Source organism: Grampus griseus, assembly GCF_964374135.1.
Source record: "Grampus griseus genome assembly, chromosome: 1".
Taxonomy (NCBI): domain Eukaryota; kingdom Metazoa; phylum Chordata; class Mammalia; order Artiodactyla; family Delphinidae; genus Grampus; species Grampus griseus.
The window spans coordinates 96,587,789-96,615,166 of record NC_139017.1 but is presented as its reverse complement, the minus strand read 5'-3'; the positions used below and the strand labels follow the sequence as shown (position 1 = coordinate 96,615,166).

The following is a 27,378-nucleotide window of genomic DNA, read 5'->3' as shown; positions in this document are numbered from 1 at the left end:
TATTACAATAGATAGGAAGCATACTACATAATGATCAAGGGATCAATCCAAGAAGAAGATAAAACAATTGTAAATATTTATGCACCCAACATAGGAGCACCTCAATACATAAGGAAAATACTAACAGCCATAAAAGGGGAAATTGACAGTAACACAATCATAGTAGGAGACTTTAACACCCCTGTTTCACCAATGGACAGATCATCCAAAATGAAAATAAATAAGGAAACACAAGCTTTAAATGATACATTAAACAAGATGGACTTAACTGATATTTATAGGACATTCCATCCAAACACAGCAGAATATTTCTTCTCAAGTGCTCATGGAACATTCTCCAGGATAGATCATATCTTGGGTCACAAATCAAGCCTTGGTAAATTTAAGAAAATTTAAATTGTATCAAGTATCTTTTCCGACCACAACACTATCAGACTAGATATCAGTTACAGGAAAAAATCTGTAAAAAATACAAACACATTCAGGCTAAACAGTACACTACTTAATAACCATGAGATCACTGAGGAAATCAAAAAATACCTAGAAACAAATGACAATGAAAACACGACAACCCAAAACCTATGGGATGCAGCAAAAGCAGCTCTAAGAGGGAAGTTTATAGCAATACAATCCTACCTTAAGAAACAAGAAACATCTCAAATAAAGAAGCTAATCTTACACCTAAAGCAATTAGAGAAAGAAGAACAAAAAATCCCTAAAGTTAGCAGAAGGAAAGAAATCATAAAGATCAGATGAGAAATAAATGAAAAAGAAATGAAGGAAATGATAGCAAAGATCAATAAAACTAAAAGTTTTTTGGTTCTTTGAGAAGATAAACAAAATTGATAAATCATTAGCCAGACTCATTAATTAAAAAAGGGAGAAGACTCAGATCAATAGAATTAGAAATGAAAATGGAGATGTAACAACTGACACTGCAGAAATACAAAGGATCATGAGAAATTACTACAAGCAACTATATGCCAATAAAATGGACAACCTGGAAGAAATGGAAATTTCTTAGAAACGCACAACCTTCTGAGACTGAACTAGGAAGAAATAGAAAATATGAACAGACCAATCACAAGCACTGAAGTTGAAACTGTGATTTAAAGTCTTCCAACAAACAAAAGCCCAGGACCAGGTGGCTTCACAGGTGAATTCTATCAAACATTTAGAGAAGAGTTAACACCTATCCTTCTCAAACTCTTCCAAAATATAGCAGAGGGAGGAACACTCCCAAACTCATTCTACGAGGCCACCATCACTCTGATACCAAAAACAGACAAAGATGTCACAAAGAAAGAAAACTGTAGGCTAATATCACTGATGAACATAGATGCAAAAATCCTCAAATAGAATACTGGCAAACAGAATCCAAGAGCACATTAAAAGGATCATACACCATGATGAAGTGGGGTTTCTCCCAGTAATGCAAGGATTCTTCAGTATACGTAAATCAATCAATGTGATACACCATATTAACAAATTGAAGGAGAAAAACCATATGATCATCTCAGTAAATGCAGAGAAAGCTTTTGACAAAATTTAATACCCATTTATGATAAAAACCCTCCAGAAAGTAGTCATAGAGGGAACTTACCTCAACATAATAAAGGCCATATATGACAAACCCACGGCCAGCGTCATCCTCAGTGGTGAAAAACTGAAACCATTTTCACTAAGATCAGGAACAAGACAAGGTTGCCCACTCTCACCACTATTATTCAAAATAGTTTTGGAATTCTTAGCCATAGCAATCAGAGAAGAAAAAGAAATAAAAGGAATCCAAATCGGAAAAGAAGTAAAGGTCTCTGTTTTCAGATGACATGATACTACACATAGAGACTCCTAAAGATGCTACCAGAAAACTACTAGAGCTAATCAATGAATTTGGTAAAGTAGCAGGATACAAAATTAATGCACAGAAATCTCTTCCATTCCTATACACTAATGATGAAAAATCTGAGGGTAAAATTAAGAAAACACTCCCGGGCTTCCCTGGTGGTGCAGTGGTTGAGAGTCCGCCTGCCGATGCAGGGGACACGGGTGTATGCCCCGGTCCGGAAGGATCCCACATGCCGTGGAGTGGCTAGGCCCGTAAGCTATGGCCGCTGAGCTTGCGGGTCTTGAGCCTGTGCTCTGCCATGGGAGAGGCCACAACAGTGAGAGGCCTGCGTACCGCAAAAAGAAGAAAAAAAAAAAAGAAAATACTCCCATTTACCACTGCAACAAAAAGAATAAAATACCTAGGAATAAACGTACCTTAGGAGAGAAAAGACCTATATGTAGAAAAGTATAAGACACTGATGAAAGAAATTAAAGATGATACAAACAGATGGAGAGATATACCATGTTCTTGGATTGGAAGAATCAACATTGTGAAAATGACTCTACTACCCAAAGCAATCTACAGATTCAATGCAATCCCTATCAAACTACCACTGGCATTTTTCACAGAACTAGAACAAAAAATTTCACAGTTTGTATGGAAACATAAAAGACCCCAAATAGCCAAAGCAATCTTGAGAAAGAAAAATGAAGCTGCAGGAATCAGGCTCCCTGACTTCAGACTATACTACAAAGCTACAGTAATCAAGACAGTGTGGTACTGGCACAAAAACAGAAATATAAGTGGAACAGGATAGGAAGCCCAGAGATAAACCCACGCACATATGGTCACCTTATCTTTGATAAAGGAGGCAAGAATATGCAGTGGAGAAAAGACAGCCTCTTCAATAAGTGTTGCTGGGAAAACTGGACAAGTACATATAAAAGAATGAAATTAGAACACGCCCTAACACCATTCACAAAAATAAACTCAAAATGGATTAAAGACCTAAATGTAAGGCTAGACACTATAAAACTCGTAGAGGAAAACATAGGCAGAACACTCTATGACATGAATCACAGCAAGATCCTTTTTGACCCACCTCCTAGAGAAATGGAAATAAAAACAAAAATAAATAAATGGGACCTAATGAAACTTAAAAGCTTTTGCACAGCAAAGGAAACCATAAATAAGATGAAAAGACAACCCTCAAAATGGGAGAAAATATTTGCAAATGAAGCAACTGACAAAGGATCAATTTCCAAAATTTACAAGCAGCTCATGCAGCTCAATGTCAAAAAAACAAACAACCCAATCCAAAAATGGGCAGAAGACCTAAATAGATATTTCTCCAAAGAAGGTATCCAGAATGCCAACAAACACGTGAAAGAATGCTCAACATCATTAATCAGTATAGAAATGCAAATCAAAACTACAATGAGATATCATCTCCCACCGGTCAGAATGGCCATCATCAAAAAATCTACAAACAATAAATGCTGGAGAGGGTGTGGAGAAAAGGAAACCCTCTTGAACTGTTGGTGGGAATGTAAATTGATACAGGCACTGTGGAGAACAGTATGGAGTTTCCTTAAATAACTAAAAATAGAACTGCCATACAACCCAGCAATCCCACTACTGGGCATATACCCTGAGAAAACCATAATTCAAAGAGAGTCATGTACCACAATGTTCATTGCAGCTCTATTTACAATAGCCAGGACATGGAAGCGTCCATTGACAGATGAATGGATAAAGAAGATGTGACACATATATACAATAGAATATTACTTAGCCATAAAAGGAACGAATTTGAGTTATTTGTAGTGAGGTGGATGGACATAGAGTCTGTCATACAGAGTGAAATACATCAGAAAGAGAAAAACAAATAGCATATGCTAACACATATCTATGGCATCTAAAAAACAAACAAAAAACAATGGTCATGAAGAACCTAGGGGCAAGACTGGAATAAAGATGCAGACCTACTGGAGAGTGAACTTGAGGATATGGAGAGGGGGAAGGGTAAGCTGCCACAAAGTGAGAGAGTGGCGTGGACATATATACAGTACCAAATGTAAAATAGATAGCTAGTGGGAAGCAGCCACATAGCACAGGGAGATCAGCTCAGTGCTTTGTGACCACCTAGAGGGGTGGGATAGGGAGGATGGGAGGGACGGAGATGCAAGAGGGAAGAGGTATGGGGATATATGTATATTTATAACTGATACACTTTGTTATAAAGTAGAAACTAACACACCATTGTAAAGCAATTATACTCCAATAAAGATGTTAAAATAATAATAAAATAAAAAATAAAGATACACATTCATAAAAAAGAAGGATAAATGCCACATGCTCATATACCTACATGTACACTGGCAATCTCTTACTTAGAAATACTTAAGGGTGACCCGATTGTAAATAATTATATCAGGAAGCCCACATTCCTGGCATCTGTTCCCCTTATGGGAAATTATCCTTTATTCTCCAGGTTAGAATATCTGAGGTGAGTGCTCTAAAGAAGTACTTTCTGTTTCAGAGATTAGAGATTTGCCTTGACCTAGGACATGTAGGAGTAAGAACTCAGAGGTTTAATAAGGGTCTGTCCTCTCACATCCTCATCATGAAGACAAACTCATCAATGCCTGCCAGTATGTAGTTGTGGGTTAAAGTGTATTCTTGATTCTGAGATTCATTTTCCCTCAAAAACAATTTTCTAAATCCTCCAATTTAGAGTAACTGTTTGCCCTTGACCAAAGGTCAGTATTTGTTAAATAAATGCATTTTGAGGTATAGATCACATGAGTCCATTAGTCTTAAACTTCAAGTATGCAAGCTCTTATGGTAAGACATGAAACACCATTTACAATTTACTTTCCATGGGAAACTGTATTCTAGATTAGAAGATAGAGATAAAACTTCCAAACAGTAGGAATAACAGCGTTTGATGATAAATTTCCAACTTAGAAAGAACTTGTGTTCTAAAAAGTTATTTTGGAGCAGAAATAATATATAACTTATAACCCTTTAGAAGCCCAATGAAGTCTTAGAGTAGGAAGAAAGAATGCACTGTCCTTAAGATTTGTACTTATCCTCTGTTTTCTTCTGTTATTGTAGTATGTTAGGGAACTCCTCTTTTAAGTCAGTGGCAGGGTAATGAGGACAGAATCAACCAATTATTTGACTTGATTTTATGTCTTTCTGTTCCTGGAATTTATACAAGTTTCTTTTGTGTTTACTTGAAGTTTTGGGAATTCTTGAAGACATGTAAAGCTCTATCTTACTTTAACTTCCCAGTGTTTGAGTGTTTTTATTGTTAGTTATGCCATTTTATTTTCTTGGAAATGGATAGTGAACCTATACGTATGTGCCAGGTATGAGGAGGTATCAGTAAGTGTTGTTTAATGAGTGACTCTAAACATGTTTTGTGTGCATATGTATGTATGCATGTTTATGTATTTGCATATATATATACACATACCAACTTGTATATATATTTGTTAAACTGTGTTTCTACTAGATTTAGTTTGCCTATTTTTACCATTTCCACAACTTGTACCATTTGGCATAATAGTTAGATTTTGTAGTGTTTTTTGAACATGTAGTTCCTTAGACTTCCGCATCTCATTTACCTCCACTTTTTCCCGCTAAAAAGGGAATGTTTTGCTAAGATATATTTTATGATATTCTAAACATTCATTTTAAAAGAATAAACTTTGTCAAGTATAGCTTTTGTGAGCCTTATTTTATGACAATTAAGATTGCATCTTATTTTGACTTGAACTGCTTAATTTTACAATTGTGTTCGTCTGTGTGGGTGATTGATATTTCTGGTGAATGTGAAATATGTAATGTGTTATTTATTCCATGTTTACTTCTCCAGGAAAATCTCAAACTTAATATTACTGTGTATAATTTTTTTAAAAAAATTATATAAATGACTTTTTTTCTTATGATAGGTGAGGGCACATTATCTAAGCTATTTTTGTATCTGGCTTGGGATTCAGGTAATAGAAGTGAGGTTGATATTTTACCCATGTTCTTCTTGTCATGTGTGTTAGAATAGATTTTTGGTTTGTTAAGAACAGATATTTTAATGTATTTGCTTAGTTTTTAGGAGTTTAGGCATATAGCTCAGAATTCCTTGAGAAATGATAGGAAGATTTTCTTTTCACGTTAAATTTCCATTAATGACATTTTTAAAAAGCAGTAAAATCACTCTGTATAATGTTAGAATTTTCAAATACTAAAAGCAAATTTTATCAAAGCAATTCATTTGAGCAAGTTCCAGGAAAACATTTTTTTCTCAGTTATGTTCAGGTTATTTTCCAAGTTGCAAAAATAGGACTTTCCTCAAATTCTGAATTCTGATCATCTTGAAAAATGAAATATATTTGAAACCTAAATTCAGAACACACTTTCTTGTTAGCAAGAAAGTCATGCCAAAGATAATAGTAGTTAAAATCTTGTGGAAGACAGATGGTTGCTCTAAGACAGATTTTTTCAGTTTGGATTTTAAATTTGAGCATGATGTTTGCTTTCTTTCTGGGAATACTGGAAAGTTTGCTTTGTTTCATCTGCTACATGAATTGATGTCTGCAAAAAAAAAAAAAAAGACAGGCTGACAAACACTGAATAATTAGAATTTGTTAGTTTTTCTTAGAGACCCATTTATTTCAGAATGTCTAAAATAACATTAGGCAAATGTCTTCTGTCTTATATTGCATGTGCTGTTATTTTCTCCTACTTTCTTCAGACGTCTCGTGGGGAATTTGACTCCAGTGAATTTGAAGTTAGGAGACGTTATCAAGATTTCCTTTGGTTGAAAGAAAGACTTGAAGAAGCACACCCCACTCTGATTATTCCAGTAAGTTTACATTTTTTTTTTCACAGAATAACTGCCATTTTGTCTTGTGAATCGTTAGAATGCCTAACACCCAATTTCAGACCTTTTAATTCAGTATAATTCATTTATCTTAGGAACATTTGTTTTTAAACTTTTCAATCTATGTACAGATTTGTTTTTTTAAAGTATTGTAATGTGTTAAGATTTTAGTATTTGGCTCTAGCGTTGTGAATTTTGAAAAATTATTTTTATAAGAAATGATCACACGTTCAAATAATCTTCCAAAAAGAAAAAGTGTAGAATTCCTTATAATCCTGTGCCACATAATGTTCAGATACCTTTTTAAATTTTTTTGCCCTAGCCATTGCCAGAAAAGTTTATAGTGAAAGGAATGGTGGAACGCTTTAACGATGACTTCATTGAGACACGCAGGAAGGCATTGCATAAATTTTTGAACCGAATTGCTGATCATCCAACTCTAACATTTAATGAAGACTTTAAAGTTTTTCTTACTGCACAAGCTTGGGTAAAGGATTTTAATTTATACTCATATAATCCTTTAGTATCTATATGTGTAGTAGGTTGTATGCTTTCTCTTATTTACCTTTATAAATTAGGTAAGAGTGACCTCGAATTAAGATGTGTTTTTAAACATTGGAGAGAGATCCTTTAATTACAACCCTGTGTCAGGTCTACGTATAAACATTATGAAAATCTTGTACCTTTCTCACATATACATCCTCATATTTCTCTTGGTAGCTGAATTTTTTTTTTAATGCCTGGGTACTCCTTGCATATATTGCCAACACTGAAAATATATAAACATTTAAAAATTGACACTGTTTTGAGTAGTAATTGGTCAGGGCTTTTCAAGTTAGGATAAAAGATTTTATTAAATAGATGGATGGAGAGATAGGTAAATAATATAATTTCCTTACTTTCCCTTCAATTACCTAATTGAAGGGGGTCTAATTTCTAATACAGAAACCTTATATGTTCCTTTTCTTTTATTCTATGAAGATGTAACTCACCAAGAAAGATGATAGGTAGAACAATGGTCAGTATTAAATACTTACTGACCAGTGTTGAGTTTTCTATCTCTCGGTTGTTGCCAAAGTGATCGAAGCTAAAAAGTGATTCATCTCAATCTTGACGGTACTTGCTGTCTGGAAGCCCTATGTGACTTATGTGAGATGAATTTGTGGCCTGACTCCAGACCCTTAGAAGCTGTTAGAAACATTATCTGCAGTCAGCAGTTGCAGTAACAGCTTGCCCGTTGTGACTTGTGCTGTTTCTGATAATGTTTACTCTATCGAATGATGTGGTAGCACTCCTCGATAGACGTGTTGCCTGGTCAAGAATAGCATCTGTTATTATTTGCACACAAAATCATATTGACATGGAAATAAACAAGTTTATATATTATTTTGTGTAAGACCTTTAGGAAAGAAGATCTGGAGAAAGATAATATGTTATTTAATATTTGGGTAAATAATACATAATATTTTTATCTGTGGATTTGGTAGTCAGCATTGTTATAGATTTTTTTTGTGTGTGTATGTTACTCTTCATCTTTTATTTGATCTCAAACCTGTGTTTCAGTAAGTGCTACAACCATCCTCAGAATCCCTTGTCCTCCTTCTTGGTGTTCTTTTTTAGTATGCCATACTTCTGAAGGAATACTGTAGTGTATCCTTTTATAGCATTTCTACTTTGCAAGTCTGTAGCTGACCCTCCTAAGTTAACTAGAATTAGAAACAGCTAGTTATGTATTTTATTAAAAATCTTTCTCCAAAGACAGTCAGCCAGTGGAGATAGTGTCACAGTTTATCCAGTTAAGTTAGTTGCAGAGCTATGGTCAGGGAGTATCTGTTTACCAACTATTCTAGTGACTTTAAGTAGACAAAGCAGGTTAGTGCTTAGCAGTGAAGCCCCTAGGGTCAGACTGCTAGGGCTCCAATCCTTATCGAGTAATTCATTGCTCTTGGAACTTGAGCAAACCTTCCTTTGCTTCTATTTTCTTCTGTACAATGAGGATAATAATAGAACCTACTTCATAGTGTTATTGTGAGTTATGTATATAAGAATGCAGGTATAGTGCCTGCAACATTAAGCTCTTAATAAATGCTAGCTATTATTATAACTAAAGAATTAATGAAGTTTTCCAATTTTTTTCCAGGGAGTAGTTATAGTTAGACCCTAAGAAATCTTTTTCTCCATCATTTTTCTATTAAATTCCTGTTATAAAATATGGATTTCATCTCATATCATCCTTCTTATCTTCTCCAGTAATCTCCTTAAGTGCGATTCCTTCTGTTAAACCTTGTTCTTTGAAAGATCCATGCTCTGAGGAAACATATTTTACATGAGCTCTTTGAAAAGGAATGTTATCAAGGAGACTGAGATTTAGAGAAAGAACTGTACCCTAAACTCATCTGCTTCAAATTAACATGAAAAAAAAAAAAGACGTATATGAAACATTTTTATTATCTTTATTTTATTCTTCTAATTAGATTTCTTTTTTGTTGTTGGGACTTGGAATATCATTGTCTGCTTCATCACGCATATTTTATTTTTTTGTCTAGGAACTCTCTTCTCACAAGAAACAAGGGCCTGGATTACTCAGCAGGATGGGGCAGACGGTCAGAGCGGTTGCATTATCAATGAGAGGAGTTAAAAGCCGCCCCGAGGAGTTCATGGAAATGAATAACTTTATTGAAATATTTAGCCAGAAAATAAATTTGATAGATAAAATATCTCAGAGAATTTACAAGGAAGAAAGGGGTATGTAGAATCACTGAAATGTGATTTCAAAGTTGTTTGATTTCTGATGGATCTTTACATTTGCTGGTGTGGTAAGGCAACATCAACTTAGCATTTCTTTTTGGTCATTATTAGGATTTCTGTCTCTGCTTACAGTGCCTGTCTGTTATTGCATGCTGTTTACTTTATCTATTAGAGCCCTTAACATATTAATGAGTTGTTTTAAAATCCTGGTCTGATAATTCCAACATCTCTACCACATCTGGTTCTGATGCTTGCCCTCTCTTCAAATTGTGTTTTTTGCCTTTTGGTATGTCTTGTAATTTTTTTATTGGTAGCCGGACATGATGTACTCATAAAAGTAAACAGGCCTTTAGTAATGTGGTAGTGAGGTGTCGGGGAGAGGAAGTATCCTAGAGGCCTGTGATCAGGTCTCAGTCCTTTAGTGAGTCTGTGCCTCTGGACCGTGAGCTTCACAAAAGTTGTTTTTTTTTCCTCCCCCCCCTCTTAGTTGGATCAGGATGGCCAGAGTGGGCTCAAGTTGGGTATTTCCCTTCCAGGTCATTTAGGTTCTGATAATATCCCATCAGGTTATGCTCTGGTTAACTAGTTTCCCATGAGGGCAGGCCTTGTTAAGAAGGAACAAGGCCTTCCCACCCGCTGCAGGAAGCAGAAGTAGTTTTTATCTGATATTTACTGTGTAAGCTTTTGGGGGTAAATCTCACAACATTGTGGGGTCCCCTTGTGACTGGGTTCCTCTGGAGTTTTTATTAACTCTTTGAATTGTCCACACTGAGCCTCCAGCAATTCATCATTGACAGTTTCAGTCTCCCTACCCCCCGGCACTGGTTGCAGAAGTGATTTCCCCTCTTGAGTCTCTGCTCCAGGAAGACAAGATTCCTTGTAGCCATGTGTCTGTCTTTTCAGTCTTGCAGGCAGTGGTTTGTCCTGTGTCCTCCCCTCTCTCACAGATCCAAAAAAAAGTTGGCTTTTCAGTCTGCTCGGCATTTTTCTTGTTAAGACCAGTGGCGACTTCCAAGCTCCTTACAGAGGAATCACACAACATTAAGTTAGAATTTCACCTTCAAAGTGTGGTTTATTCCCAGATCTATTGTGAAAATTTCTGATTCCTAAATGATTTTGAATGTAGTCCTGGCCGGTTTCCATTTGCTTTAATTAATCACTAGCTGTCTTGTTCTCATTTATAGATAATAGTGATAAAGAGCTTAATATTTTGGATGTAGTTGGTCTCAAATGTTCAACATGGGCTATAGTTTTAATCAAAGAAGGGATGTGTCAGGAAATAGGGTTTTCACAGTTTCTAGTGATTTTTGTATGGGGGGACAAGTACTCATTAGGCCTGTCCAACCAATGGCAGAGATTTATATATGGGAAAATGGGTCCTGTTTCCTATTTTCAAGTTAGAATTTATTCCATGATGGAACTTCCCTGGTGGTCTAGAGGCTAACACTCCACGCTCCCAATGCAGGGGTCCTGGGTTCAATCCCTGGTCAGGGAATCAGATCCCACATGCCGCAACTCAAGATTCCGCAACTAAAGATCCTGCATGCCGCAACTAAGACCCAATGCAGCCAAACAAATAAATAAATACTAAAAAATAATAATTTATTCCATTATGATTTTTTCTAATTCTATGAGTTTTTGCTAATTTTCTGATTATATTTACCTACGTTAAAAATAGATGACTAATTCAGAAAATATATTTCCTAATATAAATCGGTTTTAGAGATGAACTACTTAAAGTCCCTACATTGATGGTTTATTTCTTTATTGTCCATGTCCCACATTAAACTGTAAGTTCCATCAGGACAAAAAGGGAAAAGGATTGATTTATTTCTGGTATCTAGATAGCGCCTAACACATTGTAGATGCTCAGTTAAAATCTATTCAGTGATTGAAAAAATAAATGAATAAACATAAGATTTGGTGGTATGAAAATCTGCTTTATCAAGAATTGATTGGTTATTAAAAGAGATATAGAAAAAATTGTTATATCTGAGTGTGTATTGCCTTTTCTCTAACTTCCTTTCCTATGTATTGACTTGGTGAGGTCATTGTGGTGACTAAATATAGTTTAATAATTTGTTTTATGCCTCTTGGTCTGCCTTTGTATTTACCATTTGCCATTTTTTTTTTAATGTCAAGAAGCCAGTTGTTTTAACTAGGTTCTGTGATTCCAGGTCTATTAAGTAGATTCTTGATGCATAGTTAAGTTGTATAGCAATTCAAAGAGCCCTTGGAAACTCTTGACACTTAAGATTTCTGTAGAATATCAATATGCTTTATATTTGCCAGCACAAGGGACTAGTTTTAAAATCTTTGATATACTCTAATATTTGTGAAACGCTCAAAACGAAAAGTGTGTTTTGTGGTAGAGTTTATAAATCTGAGCTCTCATTTTCAAGGAGTGAATGCACACTGGCCCAAACTTGAAGGATTTCTTGGTCTTTCGAATGTGAAGCCCACTTGTCAAGATTTCATTCAAAATGATAGACTTTTTTTTTTTTTTTTTGTAGTCCTGGGAGTCTAAGCTATATAGGGTGTTTCATTCATATTTAAATCATAAAGAATTTGATGATCACAACAAGTCATTTCTCTTATGATTTACTTTTATTCAGTTTTTTTCTGTGATTTTGTTTTGTGTTCCCCAATTTATTAGGCAAATTTGTATTGACCACATGTTGTGCTGCTGCTTTGTGCTAAAGATTGAAGGAGGATTAAGATAGTACCTGTCCTTGAGCTCACAGTTTAGTTGGGGAAACAGATATATTAATGGACAAATTACAGTGCAGCTCATTAAGTGTTTGCATACAGATGCGATTTGAGTGCTGTATAAGCACAGTTTTAGAATTTCAGGGAAGCTCTCTATATAAAAATAAATACTACACAGGGTTAATGACACACTTTGATATATACACAAATTGAGAAAAGAAATAAAGTAGAATATTTCCTAGAAATATTAGTTTGGTGATTATTTAAAATAAAAGATAGGCCTAGATCAAGAGGATGCAATTTGGAAGGGCTCTAGTGGTCATTAAACCGAATATCTTCCTTAGGTGACAACTAATATTTCTGTTTTTTTTTAATTTTTAAAGTCTTTTTTAGTTTACTTGATCATATAAACTTTTGAAATTTTAATAGTTTAGTAAAAAGTTTAATTTAGAGCAATATGACATATTTCAACTAACCCCAGTGACTAGTAAGATGATTAAATATAGAGAATTTAATTGTATTTATATGGATATTAAACCAAAAACACTCACTACTCATGCATTCTCTACCATAAAAAGCCGTCTGTCATTAAAAGTTGATAGTGTGAAAGCAAACGTATAAAAGCATTCAGATTTTAAAATGAAATCCAAATTTTTGGATAAATTTTTGGCTTATCAAGCATTGAATAGTCTTTTGTTATTCATTCTTTCATTGATATGAAAATATATATTGAATATATTATGTATTAGGCTTCGAGATTAAAAAAATAATAAGACCCTGCCCAGTTGAGTCTTGGAGCATATGGCCTAGGCGTGTGTGAGTTATGCAAGCAGTTATAATAAAGTGGGATAATAGAAGTATTAAATTATGATAGGCTTTAATAGAAATATAAAATTATAATAGACTCATTGAGGACAAAGCATCTAAGAAGCCTTTGGAACAGAAACAGAAGAGATTTGTTTGTGTTAGGACTTAAAGGATTAGAAGTAGTTTGTTAGATGATAGAAATGGCAGAGGGCAAGACTAAAAGATACATGCATTGTTTAAGTTAGGAGAAATCATGAGATATTCATGAATGAGCGGTTATTTTGGCTTGAATTAAAATATCTTTGGGGGAGAATCTGAGGAGTTAGACCTGGAGAGGCAAGGTAGGGACTGATCATAAAGGACTTTCTAATTCAGCTAAGAAACTTCACTGTTCATATACTGTGACAAAAATTGAAAGGGAGAGAATTGTTAGAAGTCCCTTGCAGTAGTGCAGGTTAGAGATGCTGATGACAGTGGAAGTGAGGAGAGGTGGGTGGGTGGGTAGGTAAGTGGGTGGGTAAATGGATGGATGGTTAGATAGATAGATAGAGATTTAGAAATATTGGAATTGCTGACTGGCTCTGTGCAGGTGTGAGTCTAGGGTCTAGGATGACCCCACATTTTTTGCTTAGATCTCTGGAAGCAATTACCATTAAGAGGATATGTAAACAGGATAAGAGGAAAAAGAAGACATGTTTTGTTTAGGTCACGTTGCCTATGAGGTATTCAGGTATAGTTTGTTTGGTAGGCAGAAGTCTGTGATAGATACAGTGATCGTATAATTTATCTCCCAAGCCAGGACACTTTTGAGAATGAAAAAGCATGTTATTGATTACACTTGGAAAGTTTTCATTCAAGGACCAGTTGAGCAGATTGGGATGACAGGTCAATTTAATGAAAGATGATATCCATATTCTTATGTTCATGTACAAGAACATGTGCACAATGAGAAAATAAGGTCCTTTCTTATTGTCTGTAATACAGGGATTTTGAAAACTCCTGTAAATTGAAGAACTTATTATTTTTTTAGAATATTTTGATGAAATGAAAGAATATGGCCCAATTCATATTCTGTGGTCAGCATCAGAAGAAGATCTGGCTGATACTCTAAAAGGTGTTGCCAGCTGCATTGACAGATGCTGTAAGGCCACTGAAAAACGGATGTCTGGACTCTCAGAGGCCCTGCTTCCTGTCGTACATGAGTATGTGCTTTATAGTGAAATGTTAATGGTAAGAACACCTAATTCTACTTCTGCCTTAGTTCCTGACCTGATTATATGCTTTATAAAGGCAGTTTCTATTTCTTTTTGTTCACCACTATCTTCCCATCCTAGAAGGATGCTTTGCGTGTAGATACTGATAAATATTTGTTCACTGCATGAATGAATTGATGAGTGGAAGAATATGTTAGTAAAAGACAGGAATTTTCAACAGTAGCAACAACAGTTTATAAGATAGATTTGAAGCATCCTCAGTCAGGATTTACATAGGGAGTATGATTAGTTTTTCCAGCCTTTTAAAATTTTACTTTAAAATTTTTCAGCACTTGAGAAATTTCTTTTCATGAAAGAGTTGCTTTCTTGCTTCTAGGTACATTTGATTTAGCAATATATTTAGTATCATTATGTAGAAAGTACTTGAGTAGGATCTTGATGTTTGTTCTGTCTTCTGGGTGCTTCTGAAAAGAGATCCTTCAAATTAACATGTTTCTTTCACTATTTGAAAAGGCTTTTATTCCTCTTACATCAGAGTTTTGCATTTACCCTCCTCAGTTCAAGTTAAGGTTTCCAGATATTTTGGATTTAGCAATGCTATCTGCAAAGCTAATGTTTTTCATCCAGTATTATTCTCTGCTCACAATACCTTGCACAGTTGAACTGATACCCTCAGCTTTCTGGTGTTGTAGGGTGACAGTGGGGGAAGGAGTCAGCTTGCATTCAGTTATAGTCCATTTTTTCTGCCATTTAGACTTGAATCCATGTCTGGTTTCTGTATTCATGTACTCTTGATTTGGGAGGATTAAAAAATTTTTTTTACTTTGTCTTGTTAAGAAAAGTTCTCTTAGCCTTTCAGCATGATATCTGCCTCTTTCGTATTTATCATGTTTAGGTTTTCCTTTCACAGAATCATTAAATATTTTGTAGGTATTTCGGATTTCTGCTGTTACTTGACTTTGTTGTGATCCTCCCATAAACACACCCTCCCTGCTTCCCAAAGTCCTCTAATGTTTCACTGCTGAGGTGCTTCCTCCTTGCCTCCATCAATTTCCTTGGCTACATTGGTTTACTTCATTATTGATCTCTCTTGTGTGGCTGTTCAAAGAGATCTGATTTTTATCATTAAAAATATTATATCCTTTTCCCTTAATTAGATGTTTTGCTCTTTATGTCAGGATGGAAATTATGCAATTTAAATCCTGTATTATTAAAGGTGTGGAAAAATTATAATAGCAACCGGAATTGAATTATTTTATAGGTCCTCATTTGATTGTATTATTTTGTAGGTTCCTAGGGTATAATCAATAGCACTTATATTGAAGTTGTGCTTCTGTTTTATATCGGAATATTTTCTTCAATGTGAGCTAAAATAATGAAAAATACATGCCTTGACTAAATTTGTGCAGTTTTTACTAGTTGTCTTCTGAAGTCACCTCTTACTTAAAATATTTCTATCTATATGAAGCACAATATTTCATATTTATGGAAACATACATAAAATTAATGGGACTAAATTATAGTATGTGTCATTTGGGTTAGAGAAAGGAAGGGGTTCCTGACATTAATGGCCATTAAACATTGAAGTAAATATAAAAGAATTTGTGATAATTAGTTGAATTTTCTATTCATTTCTTTGAAAACAAGAGAAATGTTAATCTCTTTTGAACGTTTTAAGATTGATTCCACCAGGCACAAAACCAGGGTGAGTCATTTTCAGGATGAGTTTTATCCTTAATGCCTCTCAATATTCTCTCAAATACTATAGAGCCAGCTGATCTGGTTCCATTTAACTGATTTGTGGTTAAGGTTCTTCCCTTCCTCTGAAAATACCCAAAAGACCTGTACGTCACGAAGGCCCTTCTCTTGTATGTCCTGCAACTCTGCTCTCCCTGGCTGAACTGTTTGCTTACCCAGAGTTAGTTTTATTTTTGCCTTGAACTGTTTAGGACACTTGTGTTCATTATTACAGTTTCATTATTTAATTAATACTATGGAAACCAGTGAAAGATGAGTACAAATAAAAAGAATCTTGGTGTCTACGAAGACTGTCTTGGAAGAAAAGTGAGTCAGCAAGGGAAAGACATTGAAAAAGACTAGAAAACATTATAAAAGATGTAGATGAATTCTGCACTCAAATTCCTTCACCAGAGTGTATTAAGTGAAACGTGAAATCATGGTTATTCAAGAAAACAAGGTGGAACTCCTCTCAGTCAGAGCAGACGCCATGCTTTCTCCTCAGTCTTGGCTAATCGGTTAATACTTACATATTTTAAGCTAAAATAAAATCTTAAGATGTGAATGCACACTTCAATTTTGATTCCCCACTGTAATTGACTTTGATTAACTATGCCTTTGGAGTTCAATAAGAGGGCTGATTGTAGATACTTTCAGATGTGTAGCCCATGTGCCCTCCCAACTGCAACCAGTTTACACCATAGCACGTATTTTCAGTGCCCCTATTGACTTTTTTAGTTCTTTGCTCTTTTTGAAGAACTGTACCTGCCTAGAGTGCACCATTAAAACATGTCTTTTGTACATAAAGTACTTAAACCAGTAAGGTGTACATTGGGAAAACTAATAAAAGATTATGAAAAAGTTTCCTTTAAATACTTGCTATCAGTTTAGCTTTTAGAGATTATTTTTTTTTTAAGTCATTACACCCCTAGATGACTGATGGCCTGGGGAAGAGATGGTATTTATATTCTCAAATGTATATTTTTGTTATACAAAGATTATTAAAACTAAGTACAACCTGTTTCATTCCTGTGTTTTAATATGAAGGGTGTCATGAAAAGAAGAGATCAAATACAGGCAGAACTGGATTCCAAAGTTGAAGCTTTGACCTCTAAAAAGGCAGATACTGATCTGGTAAGTTTTTAAATTTCTTGTTATAATCACGTAGAATTGATTGTCTAAAATTTGTATTAGCTCCATTACATGCTTTTTTTTAAGCATTCAGTAAATGATACTAAAATTTCTTCCAAAAATCAATTATACATTGAGTACCAGGTGAGTCTGTAAGCTTACGATGCTTTTCTGCCTTTCTGTCTTATATTTTTTCTTACAATGAGTAAAGTATGAAGTTAATTTTTTTTTAAATTAGAGTGCTTGAATTCAGAAAGTATGGAAAAAAGTACCTAACATTGTTCCAGAAGGTTAGTAAGTACTCAGTAAATAAATCTACTTTTTACTAGTTTTATAAGAAATTTGTACAAGGTAAGTTGGTGTTCCTATACATATTTTTCTAGTTATTGTAAAAATCTCTACAAAGGAGGTATCTTCGTTTTCAAGTTTAATCCTTTTCTTAAAATACTTTTTTCATGGAAATTTTCAAACATAAAAAATGATCTAATAATATAATGAACTCATTTACCCACCACTGGGCTTCATTAATTCCCAACATTTTGCCCAGTTTTTTTCACCTGGCTATTTCTCACTTTTTTTTTTTTTCTGAAGTACTCTAAAGCAAATTTCAGACATTATATTTTCACGCACAATAGTTTAGCATTTATATTTTCTTGTCTTTGCATGTTGTCATGATACTATCGGATCAGAATTGTTATCATTTTAAAACAGAGGAAGAGGCTTGAAACGTAGAGTAACTTGTCCAAATTTATATAGTTCTTGAAACAAAAGTAGGACTGGAGTATCACTTGCCTCCCTCAAACCATGCTGCCTCTCAGAGAGCAAGTATAAAAGTTGGAGAAATCACTCATTACTTTGTTAACTTTTATTACATTTTCTATGAAAGAGACTTTCCTAATTTTATTTTTAATTTAAGGGTTTAGAGTACACTTATGTCAGGTGAATGGGGGAGTCCTTGAAACACCCCCCCAGCCCCCAACCCCCCCGCCCCCCATTAATCCATAGTATTATTGCTGCCCATCCCAACTTGGCTTGGGAGCTAACCTCCCTCCTCCCTTCTTTAATTTTCTCTCTAGCTTTAATAATTTTCTAACACAAAAGATGAAATTCTTACTGGTTTTCTTTGTATTATCTTTCTCTTTCTCTCCCTGTCCATAATCTAAATACCTTGAGGGTAGGAATTTTTTAATTGTTTCCTGAAGTATTCTCAGCCCAGAGAACAGTGCCTGGTACATGGTGGTCACTCAATAAATATTGTGAATGAATGAAACTTGCAGTGATTGCTTGGCTTCATAAAAACATATTGAACATTTGAAGCAATAAGTCTCTACAAAATCAGACTTTGTGTAAAATGTTGAGATTTCACTAAAACGTGATTATGAATTATCCTCACCTTTCTTAACTATGCTTATTTTTCAAACTCAAATTTATTCTCCTGCATGGAGTGTGAGCGGGGAGTGGTGGGCTGCCGTGGACAGAGTAGGAGAATGGAATCTGTGAGAGAGACTAACAGAAAATGTAGAACAAGTGGAACTAGTGGTCGAGGGGGAGCTCTTACTTTTACCTCAAGATGAGGAGAAAAAAGAGGAAATCCAAGATTAACCTTCTCAATACAGTAAGGGATAAATATATATACACATTTATATATATTATATTTATATAATATATATACACACACATATATGTACATATATTTTTTTTTAATTTAAAAAGTCAACTGGAATGAACAGAGATGGGTGAGCACATGTACAACAATTATAATTGTATCATTGTAACTGTAGAATGTTTTTATTTGTTAAATAATTTCTAAAGATATTTAAATTTGTGGGATATTGAAATTTGTGATTAGATAAAATATTGCCCTGGACTAAATACCAGGAAAAGTACAGTATTTTAAAGTTTCAGGAGAATAGTAAAATGGCTTGAAAACCAAGCATCTGTTCAGAATGGCTTATATTCGTATTTTAAATTGAAAGGAAGAGTAGTTGGGATTGTTCCAACCACAAAAACACAGGAAAAAATAGTTTAGGCCCAAATATGGCTAGGCTTTCCCAACTCAACTAAAAAACACATTTTTTCTTTTCATTTGACTTGCAAATATTTTGTCTTTTGCTCTATAAAAATTTCCTTGATATCTCATTATAACCTGATGATCCATCTGTATTTTGGATTTCATTTTGTGTGTGTGTGTGTGTGTGTGTGTGTGTGTGTGTGTGTGAGTGTGAGACATGTCCACTATAAAGTATTTTTTACCTAGTTAGCTGCTATGTTGTAAGATTGGAGAAATTTGAGACTTTAATTATCTGCATTATATTCTGTAAGATAATTTTTATTAAGGTTTGAAACAGAGAAAGTATTTTTTTGTTACCCATCAAAAACAGATCCTAAAATGCATAGGAACTAATTTAATGATTTGTGAATGGTACCATTTACATTTTCAAGCAGTTTATTTGATTACAGACCTCACTTCCAAATACCTGTGTGTTATGATGATATCTTTGGGAGCAACCTTCCAGGGTTACTCTCAAAATGAACCTGCTCTGATTGGTTGCAGAACAACTGAAGGGAAGTTGCTTAGAAATATGCAGGATAGGGTCACCATGGAAACGTGCCCTTGTGAGGTCCTTAAAAGGAGCCCTCCTTTGCAGTCACCATGGAGACCCTGGCAGAGAACTGAATAGAGCAATCTAGCCTGGTTGTTTACCATGGCAACTCAAGCAGGGCACTTTGGAGACAACCCTGGGGCCATTTCTATGGAGACCTGCTGGGGCTACCTTCAGAAGCTCCATCAAAGTCACCTTTGGGTGGGAAGTTATATGCAAACTGGGCAAAGCAACTCATAATGCAAAGGTCAGTGAAATGAAGCCCTACCAAGAAGGGCAAACACTAGTGTAGTTATAATTATTGGGTAGAAGTAGAGCACTGATGTAACATTCCGGAGGTCATGTTAGACATATCAGGTGATCTTTATCAGGTGGGCTACGTGGCATGCAAATACAAGGCTCTTGTCTTTTACCATGCCTGTAACTTTGTATATACTGTAAATTGGCAATTATGACATTATTATTACTTTTTTCTTATCACACAAACATGCCCACAAAAATTATGTGTTTTCCTGCAAAGGAAAATAATGTTTTATAGCGAATTCCTTGATTTATTATCTGGGTAGCTGTAAAGTGGCTGCTTCTTAGAGTTTGTGGTTTGTACTTCTTATCTCACAACAATAAAATCAATTGTTTCGAAGTGACCTAAACTCAGTAAAGACTTGTAGAATACTCATTTGAAGGTCAGTTCAGCTGTTGATTTAGAGTTTTGTCATTTAGGCTTTGGAATTAGATAGACCTGGGATCAAATCTTAGCTTATCTGTTTATTAAGTCTTAAGGCACATTTCCTAACATTTTTTTTTTTTATTGCGGTACGCGGACCCCTTACTGTTGTGGCCTCTCCCATTGCGGAGCACAGGCTCCGGACGCGCAGGCTCAGTGGCCATGGCCCACGGGCCCAGTCTCTCCGCGGCATGTGGGATCCTCCCGGACCGGGGCACAAACCCATGTCCCCTGCATCGGCAGGCGGACCCTCAACCACTGCGCCACCAGGGAAGCCCTTCCTAACATTTTTAAGCCTCATTTTATCATGTATAAAGGGGGACATTGTTAGTACCTTTCTAATAGGCTTGTTTAAGGATCAAATGATACAATGCAAGTCAATTATTTGTATCATAGAAAGCACTCAGTGGTTGTTAGCTGTTGTTATTTTGATGGCTTTACAGAAGTAATACTTGAGATGGGTCCTGTAGAATGAGTAAGTAATTGTTCCTTGAAGACTAGTGAGTGGATATTATGAAAAGTAGTAAAGGCTCAAAAAAGTGTGCTAAACTGAGAAACCCTGGTTGATGTGTAGAGAGCAGGGTACAGGAGAATTGAGGGATGTGGCTCTAAAGATGGGCCACAGTCAGATGGGAAAGGAGTCTTAATTGTCAGGATGAGGAATATGGGCTTTTTTCTTTGGACTGTGTGGATTCAGCGAGAGCCTGAACTGAAGAGGTGGTAGTGGAGTTGCAGAGAAGAGAAATTTGAGAGAGACGTAGGTGGAAGATAGAATCTGAAGCACTTAAAGAATGAGGGTGGCCCTTGTTTCAAGTTCTTAGTGACCCTTGACATTTCTAGATTGTAAGGAAAGCAGATTGTGGCTTTACAAATTGAACTATAGCATATAAGAGGAAGAAGAAAATTGGAGATGTGCAACTTTATGTCATGATGAGATGGCATTTAAGGTAGAAGTATTCAACGAAAACCTTTTAACAAATGTTTTTAGGTACCTAACATATAAAAGACACTATTCTAAGCACTAAGGAGACAGTGGTCAAGAAAGGCCCTCATGAGTCTTATATTCTAGTGATAGAGACTGTAAGCAACAACTGAAATTTATAGTGTATTGTCATATAGTGATAAGTGTGGAGAAGAGGTAGTGTTGGGGAGCAATGCAATTTAAAATTAGGGGTTAGGAAAGGTCTTACCGAGAAGGTGATTATGTAAAACCCAAAAAAGGTGAGGTCTTGAACTACATGAATACCCGGCAGAAGAAATTTCAGGCAGTGGGGACAGTAAGTGCAAAGTGGAAGTATGCCTGCATGTTTCACGAAAAGCAAGGAGACCAGTGTTGCTGGAATGGAATGAGGAAGCAGAAGAGTTGTGGGAAATGAGGTCGGAGAAGTCGCCAGGGGTCAGATCACGTAGAGCCTTATAAGATTTGGTCTCAGCGAGATAGGAAGACGACAGTTGAACAGAGGAGTGACATGTTCAGAATTGTTCTAAATCAATTACTCTGCTTGGGAAGGACAAAATATAATGTCTATGTGGAGTGTGTATGGACTGGGAGAAGGCCAGAGCTGGAGACTAGCTCTTCCAACCCCAGTGAGATATCATAATTTGGACCAGGGCAGAAGTGGTGTGGAGTGGTCAGATTCTGAGGATATTTTGAAGACAGAGAGCTGTTTGCTATTTGGTGGACTATGAATTGTGAGTGAACAAGGATTATACCAAGGTTTTTGAACTGAGCAACTGGAAGTTAAGTGTTGGCATTGAGATGGCAAAGACTTTGGGAAGAACAGGTTTGGGAAGAACATGGAGAAGGTGAAGAAATCAGATTTGAATGTATAATGTTGATGTGCCCATCAGATACCCAAGTGAGGTGTTGAGTAGGGAGTCACATATGAAAATGAACATAAAAATCCAGAGGTCAGGGAAGGGATCCAGCCGGAGATATATATGTGGGAGTTGTTAGCAGATAGGTTGTATTTAAAGCCATGACATTTGTTGAGGTCACTAAAGGATGAAAAAAAGAGGTCCCAGGACAATAGGACTGAGCCTTGGCATATTCCACCGATAAAAATCTAAGAAGGGATGGCTAGTGAGGAGAAGGAAAGAGTATTTATATAGCTTCGGCTGGTGGTAAATAATTGGACCAATAAGATGAACTAAACTGATTTATTTAGGGTCATTCAAATTTTTTAACCACCTCTCCATTTATGAGGTATTTATAAAAACAGCTTGATACAGAATAATTAAGGCAACTGTAGATAATAAAACATTTTAAGAGATTGAGCATTAGATGCTCTGATAAAGAAGAGATTCAATAAAGTAGATATTCAAAGTAAGGAATTTTCTGTCTGTGGAGATGAAGGTATAACAATAACAGATTTTGAGGAAAACTCAGATACTTGGAGGAACTTGTAGTTTTTGCAGTTTAGTTATAAGTTTTCAGAGTCAGAGCTTCTGTTTGAAAATGCTTATTCACTTCACTGTTTAACTGTAAGATAAATAAAGTTCATCTGTGGTGCTAAATAATGCTGCATATCCATTTTATTTGTATTTTTATTTTTGAATGGATGATTTATAGTTTGCCACTCAAAGCAGCATTCAAATATAAATGAATATGAATACATTTGACATTTAGCAATATGTGCATGGAATCTGAGAGTTGGATCTAGATATAATGCCATAGCTGTTCAACAGTATATTTATGGGAACAAAAATAAAAAATGCATTTTCATAAGATCATTATAGTCTGGATTTGCATATAGCCACATTCAGAAGATACAAACAGATACCAAATTTATTTAATCTGGTCCTTGCTCTGTGTGAGTTGCTATTTTTGAACCAGTTTTTTACTCCCATCCTCAAATTGTGGTTATTAATCTTCAAATGTTCTTGATAGTGTACTAAATGATGTATAGAGCAAGAGTGCCTTCTCTTTAAGCTTTAAAGAAATGATAATATTGACATAGCTTTTTTGTGTGTGGTGGCAGCAGAGGTTGGCTCTACGTTTTCTCAGATATTTGTTGTCTCACCTCTCCCCTTTTAAACAAATTTATTCCTTTCTATGTGCCTCATTTTCTAGTATCTGTTTTTATTTCTCTGCTTCTTTTTTGCCTGTTTGCATCTATATGTATTTCTCACACACACAGATACACACATGTACATATACACACACTCACACAGCAGTGAAGGACATGCTGCTATCCAGTGGAAGGAGAAAGGACTTTCTTCTTGTATGTTTCCTTTTATCAGTTTATCTTAGAAGGTATCAGCAGACTTCTCCTCACATCTCATTGGCCAGAGTCCTGAAAAGTTCATGGATCAAGCCAGTTGCTTGGAGTGGGAATGGGACCATCAGAATGGACTTGGATCAGCTACAAACTGCCTTCTGATGCAAATACCTAAAAAAACTGGAGTTCTTTCATGTAGTAAGAAGGAGAGCGGGGAATGGATTTTGGGTAAACAGCTAATAAATATGTGCCTCACATACACAGTGTACCTGTGTATTGGAGTTGTAGACACAACACTGGGTGGGGATCTGGGTGAATGAGTGACGCTTAATCAACAAGCCCTCAGCAGCCTCTCGTCCCAGAACAAAGATCCAGGCGGTGCCTAGCATTCCTCTCCCTCCGTACTGTCACAGTCAGACCTCTCATTCAGGGCATCATTCATTCAGGTGGTTGGAAAAAAGATCCATGTGCTGCTATTTATATAAACTTGTAAAGGATAATATTTGATTAAATAGCAAAAAATCGTGTCTACCTTATGAATAAGTCTGTTGAGCCTGGGGTGTTTATTTTTATTTATTTTTTTTTGTGGGGAGAGGTCTTTATTTCGGATTTTACCAGGCTACTTTTTCCCTCTGTTATTTGTCTCATGGCATTGCAAGTAGAGCAGTATCTGAAAAGTATTTAATATAAGGTCTTAAACCCAATTGCAGAGTTGCATGTAATTTCAGCTACAGTATTGTGTGCCTTTGTAGTTTGGGACAAGTTACTTACATTCTCCTTGCTTTAGTTTCCTCAACTATAAAAGTTGTGGGTAACATCTTCCTTAGAGTGTTGTTAAATCAGCCTATGAAAACTCTTAGCGCAGTACCTAACCAGTGTTAGATTGTAAATATTTTGTATTTGAAGTATATATTGGATGTCTCATTTTTCTAGATTAAGGTTTGGAAATGATAACTGTAATCCTGCTTGTTAGACTTTCACATTGTTAAAAAAAAAAAAAAAGAGGCATCAATTATCTTGAGTTGACTAGTGACCACTCCCACTTGCCCCACCTGGTCACTTTAGGCAATTGAATAGATCATTTAAAATGTATATGAATTTATACTGACTATTAAAAAGTTATGTTTTGGGGCTTCCCTGGTGGCGCAGTGGTTGAGAGTCCACCTGCTGATGCAGGGGACATGGGTTCGTGCCCTGGGCTGGGAAGATCCCACATGCCGCAGAGCGGCTGGGCCTGTGAGCCATGGCTGCTGAGCCTGCGCGTCTGGAGCCTGTGCTCCGCAACGGGAGAGGCCACAACAGTAAGAGGCCCACGTACCGAAAAAAAAAAAAAAAAAAGTTATGTTTTGGACTCTAAACAATTATTTTAACTAAACAATGCTTGGTATTGTACCATTGATTTGTAATAAGGGACATTTTAAGGAAGAGAACCATAAATCCCTTATGATAAGCATCAACAGCACAGACTACATTCTGGTTTTCCTTTATGAGGACCCCTGAGAAAAGTTTCATTTATGTCTCAGCACCAACAATGGGATTTAATTTCTCCTGAGCCGTTAGCTTGTTTCCAGCGTGTACACATCTTGGCTTTTATACCTGTTCCTATCCCACTCTTTATACCACTCTTTACATTAGTTTCTAGACAGTTGAGAACCCCAATTCTGATCCACTTCTATCTGGCAAATGTCTTTTATGTGTCAAACTCACCCCTGGCTTTACCTTGTTATTCCCCTATTCTTATTTTCCTTTGTGCTAATGTCTTTATCCACTTAATACCTTTAAACTAGTTGTAGAGTATAATTTTGGAAACCATCTTAAATCTAATATGGAACAAGGAACAAATTAATAAATGACTAGAGGTAAAATATTCCAAAAATTTCAAACATCAGCACATTTTTTTATAATGTATTTTTGACACAAAAAAACGTGTTTTTTAGTTATTTCTTTCGGAATCCTCCAAGGCCAGCATATCTGATGTGAGCACAAACTTGAACACCAAATTACTCGTGTTAACTGTTACCCAGAAAATTAGTCAGGAGGTGTTTGCGGGTGAGGTGAAAAAATTGTACTACTTCCAAAATTTTTACCCGTGAAATTTGCTTGGGGAAGTTACTGCATATTAAGCCTTACTGATTTGAAAAAGGAACACATAAACTTACAGTCCTGATGAATAAGGCCTGTGTACGTTTGTGGTGGATGAGGGTGGACAGGGGCAGGGGGGAGACAATGAAATACTGAAGAAAAGAGGCAGTGTAACATCGGTGTAGGTGATTTTCTAAGGGAAGATTGTAAGCTCTGTGTCTTTCTCTAGGAACATTTTTTCCCCACTGTCTTGACTGCAACAGAAAAAGTAACAGATGGTTAAGTAAAAGGGGTAGTTTAAAATTCCAGTCATTTCTTCTCAGGATTTAAGAAATTCTACTTATAGTGTCCTTGTGGATTTGTGGTTTGGTTTGTGGAGCTCTGCCTACCATAGATATAATAGTTTAAACAGCTTTCCCATATAGAAACTCAAAATAGATTCAATTTCCTTTTAATTTAGACTTTTCGTTAATAAGAAATGTGTCCTAAGGGTCTGTCTTACATATCTCTTTCACTCCTGGCCCTGCCTGGGCACTCAATAAATATATGATTATGCTTAGAGCAGGAACACGCTGGGAGTCTGAAGCCTGGAGAGGGCTTTGATTCACTTTTACTTAACTTGTGACCTTAATCAGACATATTAAGTATTCTTTATCCACGAACAGGCAGAAATAATGCTTACTCTGAAGAAACTTTTTTTGAAGATGAATTAATGTTTATAAATCTAGAGCTTGTGTCAGTAAAAATTTTGGTAAGTTAGAAGAAGAAAGTATAAAAGGCTAATATATTGGAAAACATGTAATGGTATCATAAAACATTATTTAAAGTATGAATCGTTTTTAAATAGTACTTCTAAAAATAAAAAAATTATATTTCTACAAAGAACAGAACCAGTAGTTTTTCTTCTAGTACAGTGCCATATCACCAAAGTAATTGCATTTTGATTTATTATATTTCTGGGTTTTGGAGAGTAAACTTTTTCTCTCTACTAAAGCTTAGTCAATAGCGGAGCAGACTTAAGGGGAAATGCCCCAATCAAAGCTCCGTTCAACTTTCAAAGAGGTTCTAGACCCAAACTAGTGCTTTCCTTTCTGAAGCACAGTTGGCATCTGTATAGTACCTGTTGTATGCCAGGCACTGTTTTAATAATTTACGTTTACTATCCAATGAATAATACTACACGTTAGGCATACTTTATTCCCACTTTTGTAGATAAGAAAATTGAGGCCTAGCTTGTCAGTCAGCCAAGAGTTATGAGTTCCCTCCCCATCTAAGCACTTCATGGTGGGGACACTGCAGTGACCAAGACTGACATAGCCCCTATCCCCAAGGAAATTATGGTCTAGTGTGTGTGTGTGGTGGTGGGGGGATACTGAAAATAAAGGAAAAAAATAATAAATGACTCTGATAATTTTAGATAGTGCTTAGTGCTATGAAGAAAATAAAACAGGGTAATGTGATGGAGAACACCGGGAGGGGAAGAGAAGGCCTTTCTGAGGAGGTGACATTGAGAGGAGAGCTGAGTGCTGATAGGCAGCAGTCATTCCCAAATCTGGCACAAGTGTTCTAAGAAGAATCCGTGCAAAACTCTGAAATGGGAATTAGCTTCCTGTGTTCCAGGAGCTTTAGTTATATCTGGTGTAGCTAGAGTATAGGGAATGAAGTACCCCTTTATTAGCAGCT

At 35.8% G+C, this 27,378-nt stretch overlaps 1 protein-coding gene across 2 annotated transcripts in view; it reads left to right on the top strand.

Moving 5' to 3' along the window:
- SNX7 (sorting nexin 7) overlaps nt 1-27,378 on the top strand; it is a gene marked incomplete at its 5' end in the record, with an annotated part of 97,480 nt that overhangs the window by 30,521 nt on the left and 39,581 nt on the right. For both annotated transcript variants that reach the window (XM_082657478.1, XM_082657479.1), the window contains 5 exons: nt 6,591-6,701; nt 7,042-7,206; nt 9,266-9,464; nt 14,014-14,213; nt 16,982-17,068. In XM_082657478.1, the coding sequence (XP_082513604.1) occupies nt 6,591-6,701; nt 7,042-7,206; nt 9,266-9,464; nt 14,014-14,213; nt 16,982-17,068 (762 nt within the window). The remainder of the gene's footprint in view (nt 1-6,590; nt 6,702-7,041; nt 7,207-9,265; nt 9,465-14,013; nt 14,214-16,981; nt 17,069-27,378) is intronic.